The sequence below is a fragment of the Penicillium psychrofluorescens genome (genome assembly GCF_964197705.1).
Source record: "Penicillium psychrofluorescens genome assembly, chromosome: 2".
Classification (NCBI taxonomy): domain Eukaryota; kingdom Fungi; phylum Ascomycota; class Eurotiomycetes; order Eurotiales; family Aspergillaceae; genus Penicillium; species Penicillium psychrofluorescens.
The window spans coordinates 120,644-133,036 of NC_133440.1; the positions used below are offsets into that span (position 1 = coordinate 120,644).

At 55.9% G+C, this 12,393-nt stretch overlaps 6 protein-coding genes across 6 annotated transcripts; 5 read left to right on the forward strand and 1 right to left on the reverse strand.

Annotated features, from left to right (window-relative positions):
* Positions 1–623: 623 nt before the first annotated feature.
* On the forward strand, positions 624–1,409 carry PFLUO_LOCUS2258 (uncharacterized protein; the record flags this gene model as incomplete). Its single annotated transcript, XM_073779380.1, has 2 exons — positions 624–1,095; positions 1,153–1,409. The coding sequence occupies 2 exons, from the start codon at positions 624–626 to the stop codon at positions 1,407–1,409; spliced, it is 729 nt and encodes a 242-aa protein (XP_073636340.1).
* Positions 1,410–1,807: 398 nt separating this feature from the next.
* Positions 1,808–4,417, forward strand: PFLUO_LOCUS2259 (uncharacterized protein; the record flags this gene model as incomplete). The annotated part of the gene is made up of 4 exons (XM_073779381.1): positions 1,808–1,816; positions 1,885–1,992; positions 2,053–2,726; positions 2,776–4,417. The coding sequence occupies 4 exons, from the start codon at positions 1,808–1,810 to the stop codon at positions 4,415–4,417; spliced, it is 2,433 nt and encodes an 810-aa protein (XP_073636341.1).
* Positions 4,418–4,734: 317 nt separating this feature from the next.
* On the forward strand, positions 4,735–6,530 carry PFLUO_LOCUS2260 (uncharacterized protein; the record flags this gene model as incomplete). The annotated part of the gene is made up of 2 exons (XM_073779382.1): positions 4,735–5,152; positions 5,218–6,530. 2 exons carry the CDS (start codon positions 4,735–4,737, stop codon positions 6,528–6,530), a joined length of 1,731 nt encoding a protein of 576 aa, XP_073636342.1.
* Positions 6,531–6,875: 345 nt separating this feature from the next.
* Positions 6,876–8,009, forward strand: PFLUO_LOCUS2261 (Lysophosphatidic acid:oleoyl-CoA acyltransferase 1; the record flags this gene model as incomplete). The annotated part of the gene is made up of 3 exons (XM_073779383.1): positions 6,876–6,906; positions 6,963–7,200; positions 7,259–8,009. The coding sequence occupies 3 exons, from the start codon at positions 6,876–6,878 to the stop codon at positions 8,007–8,009; spliced, it is 1,020 nt and encodes a 339-aa protein (XP_073636343.1).
* An 85-nt stretch (positions 8,010–8,094) lies between these two features.
* Positions 8,095–10,060, reverse strand: PFLUO_LOCUS2262 (uncharacterized protein; the record flags this gene model as incomplete). Its single annotated transcript, XM_073779384.1, has 2 exons — positions 8,095–9,289; positions 9,402–10,060. 2 exons carry the CDS (start codon positions 10,058–10,060, stop codon positions 8,095–8,097), a joined length of 1,854 nt encoding a protein of 617 aa, XP_073636344.1.
* Positions 10,061–10,635: 575 nt separating this feature from the next.
* Positions 10,636–11,604, forward strand: PFLUO_LOCUS2263 (uncharacterized protein; the record flags this gene model as incomplete). The annotated part of the gene is made up of 1 exon (XM_073779385.1): positions 10,636–11,604. The coding sequence occupies one exon, from the start codon at positions 10,636–10,638 to the stop codon at positions 11,602–11,604; it is 969 nt and encodes a 322-aa protein (XP_073636345.1).
* Positions 11,605–12,393: the final 789 nt, after the last annotated feature.

Here is a 12,393-nt window from a genome sequence, read left to right on the forward strand (position 1 = left end):
TCGAGGACCCTCTTCTCTCCTTCTGGACTATGTATGGACCTCGGTCTATCTATGGAGAGAGGCAGCGATCAGGTCTACGGAGATCGATAGGTAGAGGTACCGGGGTACTGTACATGTCTAGGCAGATGGAGCACCCCCGGATCCGGTATCCAAGCACCAACACCCCCCGTCCTCAGATTAGATCAAGTTATTTTGGTCCTTCAGCGACGCCGACGGGCGATACCATCGAGAGTGGCATCATCCCGCTGGTGATGTCTCCGGACTCCTGGGAATCATCATCGGTGGGTGGGTGGGTTGGAGCAGCGAGGTCTGGCCGGGGTGTCGTGGCTCCCCGATAGATAGTAGTGAAGGCGAGCAATGAATCTACATGACCATGCGAGGCCGGCCCGTTAGTCTGTGCACTGGAGGTAGTCAATCATCCTCATCCTCATCATCAAGAATGCCCCGGAGGGAAAGAAGGAAAGAAAGAATGGTGGATCCAAACGATAAAAAGGGCCGTGGTTCCCCTCGAGAGCTCGGGCCACCTTCTTCTTTTCTTTCTCTCTCTTCCTCACACTGACACTGCTGCAACACAGGCACACTCTTCTTGTCCTACGGATGCTCACACTCTCCACCACCCCAGCATGACAGAGGACAACTATCGCCCTCGCTCCCCAGACCTCTCCTCGCTTCAATTCCCTCCCTCCACCGCTCCGCCCGACCAGTACGCGCCGCTGACCAGTCCGCTGGCTCACCGCGCCTCCTACGACGCCTCGCCTTTCTTCTCCTCCAACTACCAGCGCCCCAGCTCGGCCAGCCGGACTCCCCAGCAGTACGTGCCACCGGCTCCCCCGGCCGGCTTTGATCCCGACATGGCCCGGCGCTCGTCGCGACTCGCAACCACGGACGGCGCGCCCATCGCCGCCGTCCCCGATGCCTTTCACACCCCATACGCAGTCGAGCCCGTCGCGGCGCCCATCATGCCAGAAGAGGCACAACCACAACCAGGCGCAGGGATTGAGGTCAAGACCAAGTTCCCCGTCGCGCGCATCAAGCGCATCATGCAGGCCGATGAGGATGTCGGCAAAGTCGCCCAGGTGACGCCAATCGCAGTGTGTACGTGATCCTCCCTTTTGGTCCCATGCTTTGCCCCGAACTGACAACCCGTGACAGCCAAGGCGCTGGAGCTCTTCATGATCTCCCTGGTCACCAAAGCCGCCCATGAAGCCAGGGAGCGTAACTCGAAACGCGTCACGGCCTGGCACCTGAAGCACGCGGTGGCCAAGGACGAAGTGTTAGATTTCCTCGCAGACATCATTGCCAAGGTGCCCGATCAACCTGCCGGGCGGAAACACGAGGACGATGGCAGCGACCAGAACGAAGGCCGGCGGAAGCGTGGCGGGCGTCGCCCCAAGGAGGAGAGTGATTAGCGGCGTCCCATGCAACGACTGATGACTGTGCTAGATGGATTTGGAGAGCAGGCGCACTGGGCACAATTTTCCACGGGATTTTCTTGTGTCTCTCTTATTTTCCCTTCTTTCTTTTTTGCTCTTATGATCTGGCGTTGGGCCGGCTGGGATTTGTGATGTTTCGAGGGCATGTTTCTTGTGAATAGCTTCGTATTGGCCCTGGATTTTGATACAGTCCATCGGATCTATGGTGATTGGCAGTATGATGATCGATTTGGATGTAATTACCGGTTGTACTTTCTGGAAATCAACAACACGTTCCCCGGTCCGCCGCGGGCTCCACCCGCTCCTTCTCTTCCGCCCCCCACGACTTGACCCGAACAACTTGCGAACGGAGATCATGCTGTTCGCGCAGCATCATGGACTTTGTATGTGTGGTCTCTTGCTCTGTTATGGATGGCACTGATTAACTTCCTCTCTCTCTCTCTCTCTATAGTGGTCTCGTCTCATCGGCGGCTCGCGCTCACTGTCTAAGAAGACCCCCAAGGCCACCTTACCCACCGAGCGCCTGACGGTATTCAAGCGCGCCTGCAACGCTCTCCAGGTACGGGATAGACCCTCTCCTGGCTTTGAGGACATACTCGCTCACTGGATTCTGGTTTAGCAAATATGGCGCTCCTCCAATGCCCCATCGGGCGAGCATTCAGCGGCCCACGCTCGCGCTTACATTGAACGACTGAACTCCATTCTCAGCGAAGAATCGCGTGGACCGGCACCACATCCATGTGTGGCCTATGCGGCCTCGTCCCAGGTCTTCGTCACCGTCACCAAGCTCGCCTTGTCCTACTACGACGAAGGGGTCCTCCGATCGGCCACCCTCTTCTTCAACACCCTGATCGACGCCGAGGTGGACGGCGTGGTGGACAACCGACTTTTTGCTCGCGCGTTAGTGGACCTCGTGCGCCGGTCCGAAAAGCCAACCGATGAAATTGAAGGGAGACTCGTGGAACTGCTCTTCGGCATCGCCAACAATATCCGTCTGCAGCCTGCCATCCTGCCCGCGTGGTTTGGACCCCGGGCAGTCCAGGACGGAGAGTCACCCGCTCCAAGCGGGACGGAATTTGCAGGAACCATGCGCAAGGATGACTTCCCATTGTTTTACTTGCTGGTGGATTATGTTCATAGCGAAGGCCGTGCCGGTGACTTTGCGCGCACGGGGCTGCTGTACTTGATCGAGACGGCGTCTAGATCGAAGAACTTGGAGAAATGGTTGATTGAGAGTGACTTGGCTACGCTGATGGCCACTGGGCTGGGTGCGCTCTACAGCCAGCTCGGCAGGTGAGTTTTGATTCCAACAACCAGTGCGACCCTGCTGATGATACTGCAGTCTGTCTTTTAACCCTACCGGTGATAACGTGCCCCATATCGTTGCCCTATCAGACCACGCAAAGCAGGAGACGGCCCTGCAGCCACATCTAGGCCAACCGATGGATTCGTTCATATCATACCTGTTGTTCTGGCAAGACACGATCGACCATTGTAAGTCCGCGGAGGTAAACGACACCTTGCTGGATCACTTCCAAGTGCTCTTTCTCGAGCAGCTTCTCTATCCTTCTCTGCTGGAATCATCGGACGTGGCGGGCGGCTCTACAGCAGCGGTGCTGACCTACCTGTGTCGGATTCTCAACTCGGTTTACCAGGGCGAGCTGGTGCACCGTATCTTACATTTTCTGCTGGCTTCTGCTCCTCCGAAGGAGCAGATGGACATGTCCGCTAGCCGGCGGAAATCGCTGACGGTGCTGGCTGCGCTGTCATCCGAAGCGGCCCAGCCGCCTCCGTCGCTCTTCAATCTACGCGATCTGGCTCTCCTCGGACTCCAGTCGTCTAACCGACAGACCGTGCTGGCTACGCTACGGCTTTTGACTGTTGTCTTACAGCGGCATCACCCATTTGCGCGGAGCTTGGTCCATACCATCCCTAACCAACCAGCGCAGCAGCGGTCTATTGGGGCATTCAACGCCGAGCTCGAACAACTGGTGGGCCAGGCTACAGCGCTTATCGATGATCCGAAGCTCAACGAATCGTACGAAAACTACATTGCCGATGCGACCTGGGTTCTTGAATCCCGTTTGTGTCTGCCTGTCACTACCGGGGACGGCGCTGAGGCAATCCCGCTACCCATGCAGCTCCAACAGGACGATCCCCTCGTGAAATCGCTTTTCGAATGCCTGGGCACATTTTTTACCAACAGCGTAATCGTCAATCTGGCGCTGACGGGCGTCTTTATCAGTCTGGCCTCGTCACATCTCTTCTCACTGGATGGCTGGGTGCTGGTCGACCCGGCCCAGTACGATGCTTCCGTGCCGGATGGGACGGACGATGCGCTGGACCGCATCCGACAGGCCTACCAGGCGCCTACGTGGCCGCCGAGTGCCGATCCTACGTTGACCTGTGCCGTTCAACGTTTGGTTGACCAGGTCCGTCAATGGCAGCGGGATCTGCCCGACTTCGATGTCCTGATTGCCGCCCGACGCAAGCTCCTGCAGCAGGATGGCCGTGCTCTCACCCAAGACCGATCGCGCGAGCCCTCTGAGCCGCGGGCTCCCACACCAGCAGACCGAACGCACCCATCTTTCCCCGGATCACCAGATCCTGCAGCCTCCCGGGGCCGTTCCCCTCTCCCCTCGAGCTCACCCGCCGTCGCACCGAGTCCTGCGCGCCGCGAGGAATCGACGGCGCCGCTGACGGACTCCCGGGGCACCTCCGTCTCTCGCACGGCCGCCGCGGAGGCATTGCGTCAGCGACTGGCCACACCGTTCCCTCCTACCGCTGCTGCTGCCGCTGCTGCACTCACGGCGGAAGACACTGATTCTATCACGCCCGAAGAACCTACGGTCGGTGGGGAACGTGCATCTGCGGCTACGCTGGGACATGTGCTGACGAACGTGGTGATCCTGTACGAATTCGTGCTGGAGCTGTCGGCGGTGGTGCAAGTGCGGGCGAGTTTATTTGAAGAGGCGGGATATTAATTGAATGTCCCTGTAGTTAAGTAGAAGAGCTTCTGTGAATACGATAGAACTTAATAGTGATTCAGCTTCAGCTTCGGCAACTATGAAGTTAATGCCGAGCCCTAGCCAACCTTACTATCTTACTATCTATAGAATTGGCCCCCTGAATCCAGTGGGTCTTCCCGTCATCCGTGGAATTCCCACGCGCCCCAGGGCTCACGTAACATTTGGCCATGCTGTCAGTCAGACGGAACACGCTCTCTCTTCCTCTTCCTCTCTCTCTTTCTCTCTCTTCTCCCTCCTTTTCCTCTCCCGATCTCGCGGAATGACCGTCCGTCATGGCCCCGGAACACCATGAGCCTCTCGACCTCGACGACCGCGAGGATGCGCCGTTTCTTGCCCCTTCAGCCCCCGGGTCCCCCGTGCGCGCACGCCATTCTCACAGTGACTCCAAGCCGAGGATCTCATCAGACCTGAGGCCCAAACCCACCAATGCCTCCGCCAAAGCCATTGGTTTCCGCCTCAAGGTGACCCTGTTCGCCATGATCCTTATGGTCGAAGTCGGGTTCGCCTTCCTGGAAGGACCGATGGTCCGTATCTTCGAGGCGATTGCCTGTCGCCAGTACTATGGTGAGGTGGATCCGTCCAAGATTGGAGCGAATGGCCAAGTACCCGAGGAGCTGTGCAAGCTACCGGACATCCAATCCGAATTGGCGGCGGTCAAGGGGTATCATGTGTTCTTCGATGGATTAATGAGTATGTTGTTCATTACCCGCCTTCTTCCCTCATGCAATATCAATTGACTGACCATTTCCTGCCAGCTGCTCTCCTTGCCATCCCCTACGGTCTGCTGGCAGACCGGCGCGGCCGCAAACCCACGCTCTGCCTGGCCATCCCCGGCTTTGCCATTCACACCATCATCATCCTGACTGTGACCTGGTTCTCAGACATTTTCCCCCTACGCGCGGTCTGGCTGTCGTGCTTGGCCTGGCTGGTCGGGGGTGGTCCGGTTGTGGCGTTTGCCATTATCTGGACCATGATGGCCGACGTGACCACCGAATCGGAGCGATCCGCACTCTTCTTCCAGTTTGGCATTGTCTCCATGGGCGCGGATTTCGTGTCCAGCGCGGTCAGCTCATGGCTGATGACTATGAATCCATGGGTGCCTATGCTCATCGGCTGGGGGATTGTATTCGCTGGCATGTCGCTCACACTGATCCTGCCCGAGACCAAGCATGCCTTGCCAGATGGCAAACCCGAGCCCTCTCATGTCGAGCTCTCGGAGCTGTCCGAGGCCAGCGAACCTAAACATCACTATCACAAGCCCGAAGGACCGGACCTATACCACGACGACAATGACCTGGACCTCGACGGTGAAGACCCCTTGTCTGCAGTCCCTCCTAGCGCGTATCCGCATCAGTCCCTGCTGGCCAGGTGCCGCACCAACTACCGATTTTATGTGGCGCCGTATACATTCATCCTGAACCGAAAGCCGGTTTTGCTTCTGCTGAGTGCCTTTTTAGTGTACCGCCTGAGTCGGGGCTCGTCCTGGTTTCTGACCCAGTATATCTCCACGCGGTATAAATGGACTCTCGCGCAGTCCAATCTGTTGGTATCATTCAAGCCTCTCGTGTCTGTGCCGCTTTTCCTCTGGGGAATCCCGTATATCAAGAACCGGATGCTGAACCCGCGACGCTCGGTCGCCGAGAAGGATCTCTGGCTGGCTCGTGCGAGTCTCTGCTGCCTCACGGTGGGGACTCTTGGGATCGGTCTCTCCCCGTCGGTGGCGGCTCTGATCCCTAGCCTGATCATCCAGACCTCCGGGTCAGGATTCATGTTTCTGACGCGCTCGCTGATCACCACACTGGTCGAAAGAGATCAGACCGCGCGTCTGTATACGGCGATCGAGATCCTGCAGTCGCTCGGCAACGTCGTCGCCAGTCTAACCATCACGTCGGTCTTCCAGCTGGGCCTGCAACTCGGCGGGTTCTGGATCGGTCTGGCGTGGATGATGACGAGTTGCCTGTTTTGCATGGTCGGTCTAGCCATCTACTCTTTCCGACTGCCGACCTCGTCGCCCGCAGCGCCGGAGTTCGTGGTGGGGGGGCTTGACGAGGAGGAACACGTCGAGTGAATTTTTTGGGTGTATATTATTGTATATAGCATGTCTGCATTCCGGCAATTATCTTTAGACCATGTATTTTAGACGGCGATTCACCAGGACTAGGTATACGTCAACAATCCCAACAATCGTGACAATCATCATGAATGATGATGACTTGACTACTGCGGGATCGATATAATTGCAGCCTCAGGCAGCATGCCATCATGTGACCGACCTTCACATGTCTTCGTCGCTCCACGTTCTTCTGCTGCTGTTGCTCGACTTCCTTCACAAGTCCCTGGCGCGCTGCGCTTCCCAGCTGTCGTCTCAACTCCTCATTGTGCTTCGGGGTCCAAAAAGGGAGGAAAATACCAAATGGAAAAGTTCTCCCAATTCCGGGATCGCGGTATGTGTTTGTTGATCTACCTAATCCTTCCAATATCCAAAAATTGACTTGGCCAGGTTCGGGCATTGCGCCCTTTCTGCCCATCCCATCCGAGCCCATCGGCCTGCAAGCGCCCTTGCGATTCTCCCTCTTCTGCTTCCGCCTTCCGCTCTTCATCTTCGTCACCGTCAGCTACTTCCTCGTTCTCCAATGGCTTCCGATTGGTTCGCTGGGCAAGAAGGCGGCCCTCTGGTGTATCCTGGGCGTGCCGAGTATCTGGTGGATTGATCTGCAGATTGACGGCGTGAGGAAAGGGTTCGTTCTCTCTCCATCACCCTCGCAAGTGCAAGAGTTGTTGACAATCACTTCCTAGATCGCTTTCCAAGCAGCAGCAGGCCCGCTTGCCCCAACCCGGCTCGGTCATCGCCTCCTCTTTCACCTCCCCCATTGACACCGTGTACCTCGCCGCCATTTTCGACCCGGTCTTCACCGCGTCATACCCCGATTGCCGCCAGGTGGAGCGCATTTCCCTCCTCCAGGCCATCTTCCGTGCCTTTGCTTCTCCATCCACTCGTCCCGCACCCGGCACCCGGATGGTGGATATGGCCGAACTGGTGGAGAAATACCCCAATCGCCCCATCGTCATGTTTCCCGAATGCACGACCACCAACAGTCGAGGCATCTTGCCCTTGAGCCATGCGCTACTGGGAGTGCCGGCCCGGACCAAGATCTTCCCCGTCAGCCTTCGATATACCCCCGTGGATGTGGTGACCCCGCTGCCGGGTAGCTATATAAGCTTCCTTTGGACTCTACTCAGCAAACCAACGCATTGCATCCGCGTGCGCATCGCTGGCGCAATTGTGAGTGGCCGCGACACGGCTGCTATCGACTTGCCACCGGCCCGATCTACGCGCAAATCAAACTATAACACCAATTACCTGGACACCATGGACCATGACTCCGCCATGAATGGGGACGACGGTATCACCGCGGCTGAAAAGGCCCTGCTCGATCATGTGGGTGATTCTCTTGCCCGGTTGGGTCGGGTCAAGCGTGTTGGTCTCGGGGTGAAAGATAAGCAGGATTTCGTGCGAAAGTGGACCAAGACGCGCAGCACCTGGTGATTGATGCTTGGTGGTACATCTTTTTTTTCCTTTTGATAGTCTAATGTACACGTTTCCCAATTTCCGTCGCACGTAAAATGTGCTGCTACATGGCGAACTGGTCGAATGTGTCCATCATGAGAGAATCTTGGAAGAAACTTTCGTGGCTATTCTCAATTGACCAGGACAGTTCGTCGAGCTTCCAGTCCTCCTGCGCACCCCACGTAGTTCCAAACGCCGGATTTCCCTGGAAAGACGCAGGAAAGAACTGCTCGTTCGGCTTCCACGCTCCGGGATCTGGCTGGTGTTGGAACCAGAGCTTATCGGCCTTGGGCGCCTGCCAAGTCCGGGGATTGCGTCGAACATGGACCTTGCCCAAAAGGGGAACCTTGACGGTTAATTGATGCACCTGGTTCTCACTGTCGTCTTCGCAGAGCAGATGGTTCAGTGCGTACAGGGTTGAGGCTGCGTTCTGGGCAGAGTCTGAGTTGGGCGCACCGTCTGATTGTTCGCGCATGAGTTTGATGACCTGGCCGACGACTTTGTCGATCCGAGCCTTATCAATGCGCAGGTTGAAGCGATTGCTCGAGGGCGAACTGTGACTAGTGAGGAGAAGGACGACCGTGGCACTGAACACCTGGAAATCGAATATGCCCGATAGAAATAAACCAGCCGGCAGCGTGCGACGGAGGAAGAGATATCGGTGCGCGATAGACTCGCAGGCGTCCATGCAGGATAGCCGGTGGTAGAAGTACTCCTCGCCGGCATCTGGGCGCATAGCGAAGGGTAGATGCACTCTCATCAAGACGTAAAAGTGTATCGCCTGCACTATGTGATCCGCTTCGACGCGCTCGGTGCCCGGCGCCCACCAGGACTCTGGGGTTTGCGAGGCCAGCACTCTAAGCTCTCGAATCAACTCCAGAGCCGATGTGTTCAGTTCGGCGCTAGACCCAGTTGCTGGATTCAGGTCGTCTAGCTGCTGGATTTTGCCGGCAATCCCGGTCAATCTTCGAAGATACACCCCCGGCTGGACAACGCCGTCAACGATCAAGGCGGGCTCGGTGGTCTGTTTATATCGGCTGGTGTCCGGAGACATATTCATAACCATGCTTAACAGTCGGTCTGCAGAGCAGATGAACTCCCACTGTTGGGCCCGACAGAGTTGTGTCTGGTCATCATCAATCCCGGTGGTCTTGTGTTGTGTGGTGTGGAAGGTTTTGGGAAGACCCATTAATTCTGCAATTGCAATGACATGGCGGAGTCGAATCCATGCTTTCTGGAAACTGCCCTGGCCGATTAGACTGTCAATTTGTTAGTTTGGAGCAAAGAAAAATAGCCAGATGTACTAACAGTCGTATGAAATGCGTGAATACAACAAGCCCTCGCGTTGTACCAATTAATTTATCATGGCACAGGATTGTACTATCCACCGTCTCGGAAATGACCCTGGAGAGGGCTAATCGTCGCTGCCAGAGCTCATGTTGCGAGCCTGACCTGTCTTTGCCTGCAGGCGCTTGCTGAGCCGTGAGCGCAAGAGTAAGTAGCCACGAGGCAAGGCGGATGGGGTCCACGTCGGGATCACGCATCTCCTCGTAGCTTTCAAGAATCTCTGGTTCGGATTTGGGAGTAAATGGCTGAGGCACTACGATACTCTGTATGGTAAGCCACCCAGGCCCCATTTTGGAGATATCTGATACTTCTTCTCGAGGCGGAATTAGCACCCGCAGCGCCCGTTTGGCAGTTTCGAGTAAGTGTGCGGATGCTTTCGTCCTGCGTTCCGCTGCCTGTTTATCCTGCTGTCGCGACTCTACGCTGAGCCAGTCGTTTTGAAAGAGTGACCGGAGATGCAACGGGCGGTCTGCCTCGAGGATGTCTGAAACGCTGGAATAATCGTTGGAACTTTCGGCTCCAGGGCTCGGTGGGGATACAAGCTCTGGTGGCCGAGTGATCTGATACCCAAGTCTTGATTCGATGCCACACACGGCTTTGGTCAAGCTGTCAACCTGTGATTCTAGTTGAGAAATCCGGGACCGTGAAGACCGATGTGACTCCGCTGGCCGGGCGATATACATTTGCTCCACACATTCGGAGCCTCGTTCTTCACATCTTCGGCACTTTGGTGCGTCTTCCGAGACGCGAATGCAGCGGACTTTCCGTCGTCGGCCTGGTACGGGTAATTAGCTGCTGGCCACGGTGATGCGGTGGGTACCTCTTACATTCCGTGCAGCTTTTGGTCCCTTTCCGACATCGAGAATTCCGATCTGATGGCATCACTAGAAAATGGCAGACAATAATATAGCTGCGAGCAGAGATGCGATCAAGTAGATGGCGATGTTGTTTCGGCCAGCGGACGAGCGGCTTCCGCGGACGAAAACTGGGTCCGAGGCCGAGCGTCCTTCGCTTCTCTGATTTGCTGAGTGGTCGGTGATCGCCAGGCCGATATACCGACCAAGGGAAGATTGTTGCTCAAGCGCGGTCAAAATAATTTTCAGTGCGGCGGGACACATAATGTCGGCCTCGCGCTCACCAAAGGCCGAACGAACGGCGTATAAAAAGGGTCCAGCCGAGTCCAGGTCTGTCAGGATGCACATTCCATCCTCCGCATTCTGTCAGCCTCTGTGCAGCATTCCGACGGCGAGACCCCGCAATGTCCCTTCAAATACGATCAGGGGGGCCGTATCCCTCCAAGGCCGCTGGGCTGGGCGGCGAGCCGACGACAGTTCCCGACATCCCAGTCTGTGGTGTGTTCATATGCCTCTATCTCTGCTTCGCCGCCACGAACATGACCATCTTTCAGCGGAACCGTAGGCGAGGAAAGAAGTTCGTCCTGTCGGGGGTGCTGTTCGGTTTCTGCATGGCCCGGACAACGACGCTGGTACTGCGCATCGCTTGGGCGACTCGCCCAACCGACGTTAAAATTGCCATCGCGGCGCAGATCTTCGTCAATGCGGGCGTATTGATCATCTACATTATCAACTTCATCTGCGCTCAACGCATTCTGCGAGCCAGGCAGCCAACCATCGGGTGGAATCCTGTTCTGCGAACTGGCAGTAAGATCTTATATGGTTCGATCGGAGGTGCGCTAATCATGGTGATTACCGCGGTGGTCCTCTCGCTGTACACCCTCAGTCCTCACACCCGGACCCAGTGTCTGGACGCCGAGCTCGCTGCGCTTACCTACCTGCTTACCTTCACCTGCTTACCGGTCGTCCAAATCGCCATAGCGCTGTTACCACCTCGCTCCAAGGATGAGGAGACGTTCGGTGAGGGCAGTGCAAGAGGCCAAGTGATCATCATAACCCTGTCTTCAGGTCTGTGTATGCTCATCGCGGGCTTCAAAGCCGGTGCGATGTGGAGCCCTCAGCGCCCTATAACCTACCCAGCCTGGTACGACTCCAAGGCTTGCTTCTTCGTCTTCAACTTCACGCTCGAAATTATCATTCTCTTCCTCTTGACCCTCACCCGGTTCGACAAGCGGTTCTGGATTCCCAATGGATCCAATCAGCCAGGCGATTATACGAGACTGCGAGAACAGATTCCGTTCGGATCAGAGATGGAACCAGCGCACTTTGGTCCTGGTATTGCCAAAGAAGCCAACTATTTTCCACGGGTCTAAGCAGATGCGGCCTATTGCTTTGTATTTGTATATAATCAAGCCAACCCCCCACGCTTTTTTTTTTAGAGTCGGCGTGGCATGGTGTATAGAATGTATAATACCACCTATGTTTAGCTGCCACACTCTGCTTAACTGTTTGAGATATAGTGTCGTCAGGTCTTCGCTGGACAGCCTTGCAGGGTTCTGCAGTGTAACAGCCATGGTCCAACACAACCTGCATGCTGATCGAAGTTACCAACTTTATCAAGAGCGTGAGTCCCGCTCTGTGAGAGCTGGAATTCACGATTCGCTTCTGCACAAATCTAGACACGGAATCTCGAGTAGTCTGCTCGCCTAAAAGGCGAGGGCAAGGTGATATAGTCTTTAATGTCAATGCGAATAAGGCATATGCTCCGGGGTTGTGGGTGACGGCAACAGCAACTCGAACGACGAATCCAACCCTGGTACACAATTCCTGTGAGAAATTCAACCGACAGACAGCGATGGAGTGACCCAATTTGAAACACTGCTGATGGAACGGTCCCGAACCAGTTATTTAAAACAGAAGTTTCATAAATTAGACTGCACATCGAAGAGTCGAGTTCAGAACATGCATTGGTCGTGGGGTAGTAGTAGTATTTTGTATTCCGCATGCTCCAAGATCCTAAATTCCCTCGGTTCTAGCTTCGGCTGGAACAAAAATGTGACACTATTCTTGCGGGACGCATTGATTGGCCTTCCCAGGACCTTGGCGGTGTTCATCAGGGCCGAGCGTTGGGGGGCCCTGTTGATCTACCCCTGGATATGAAA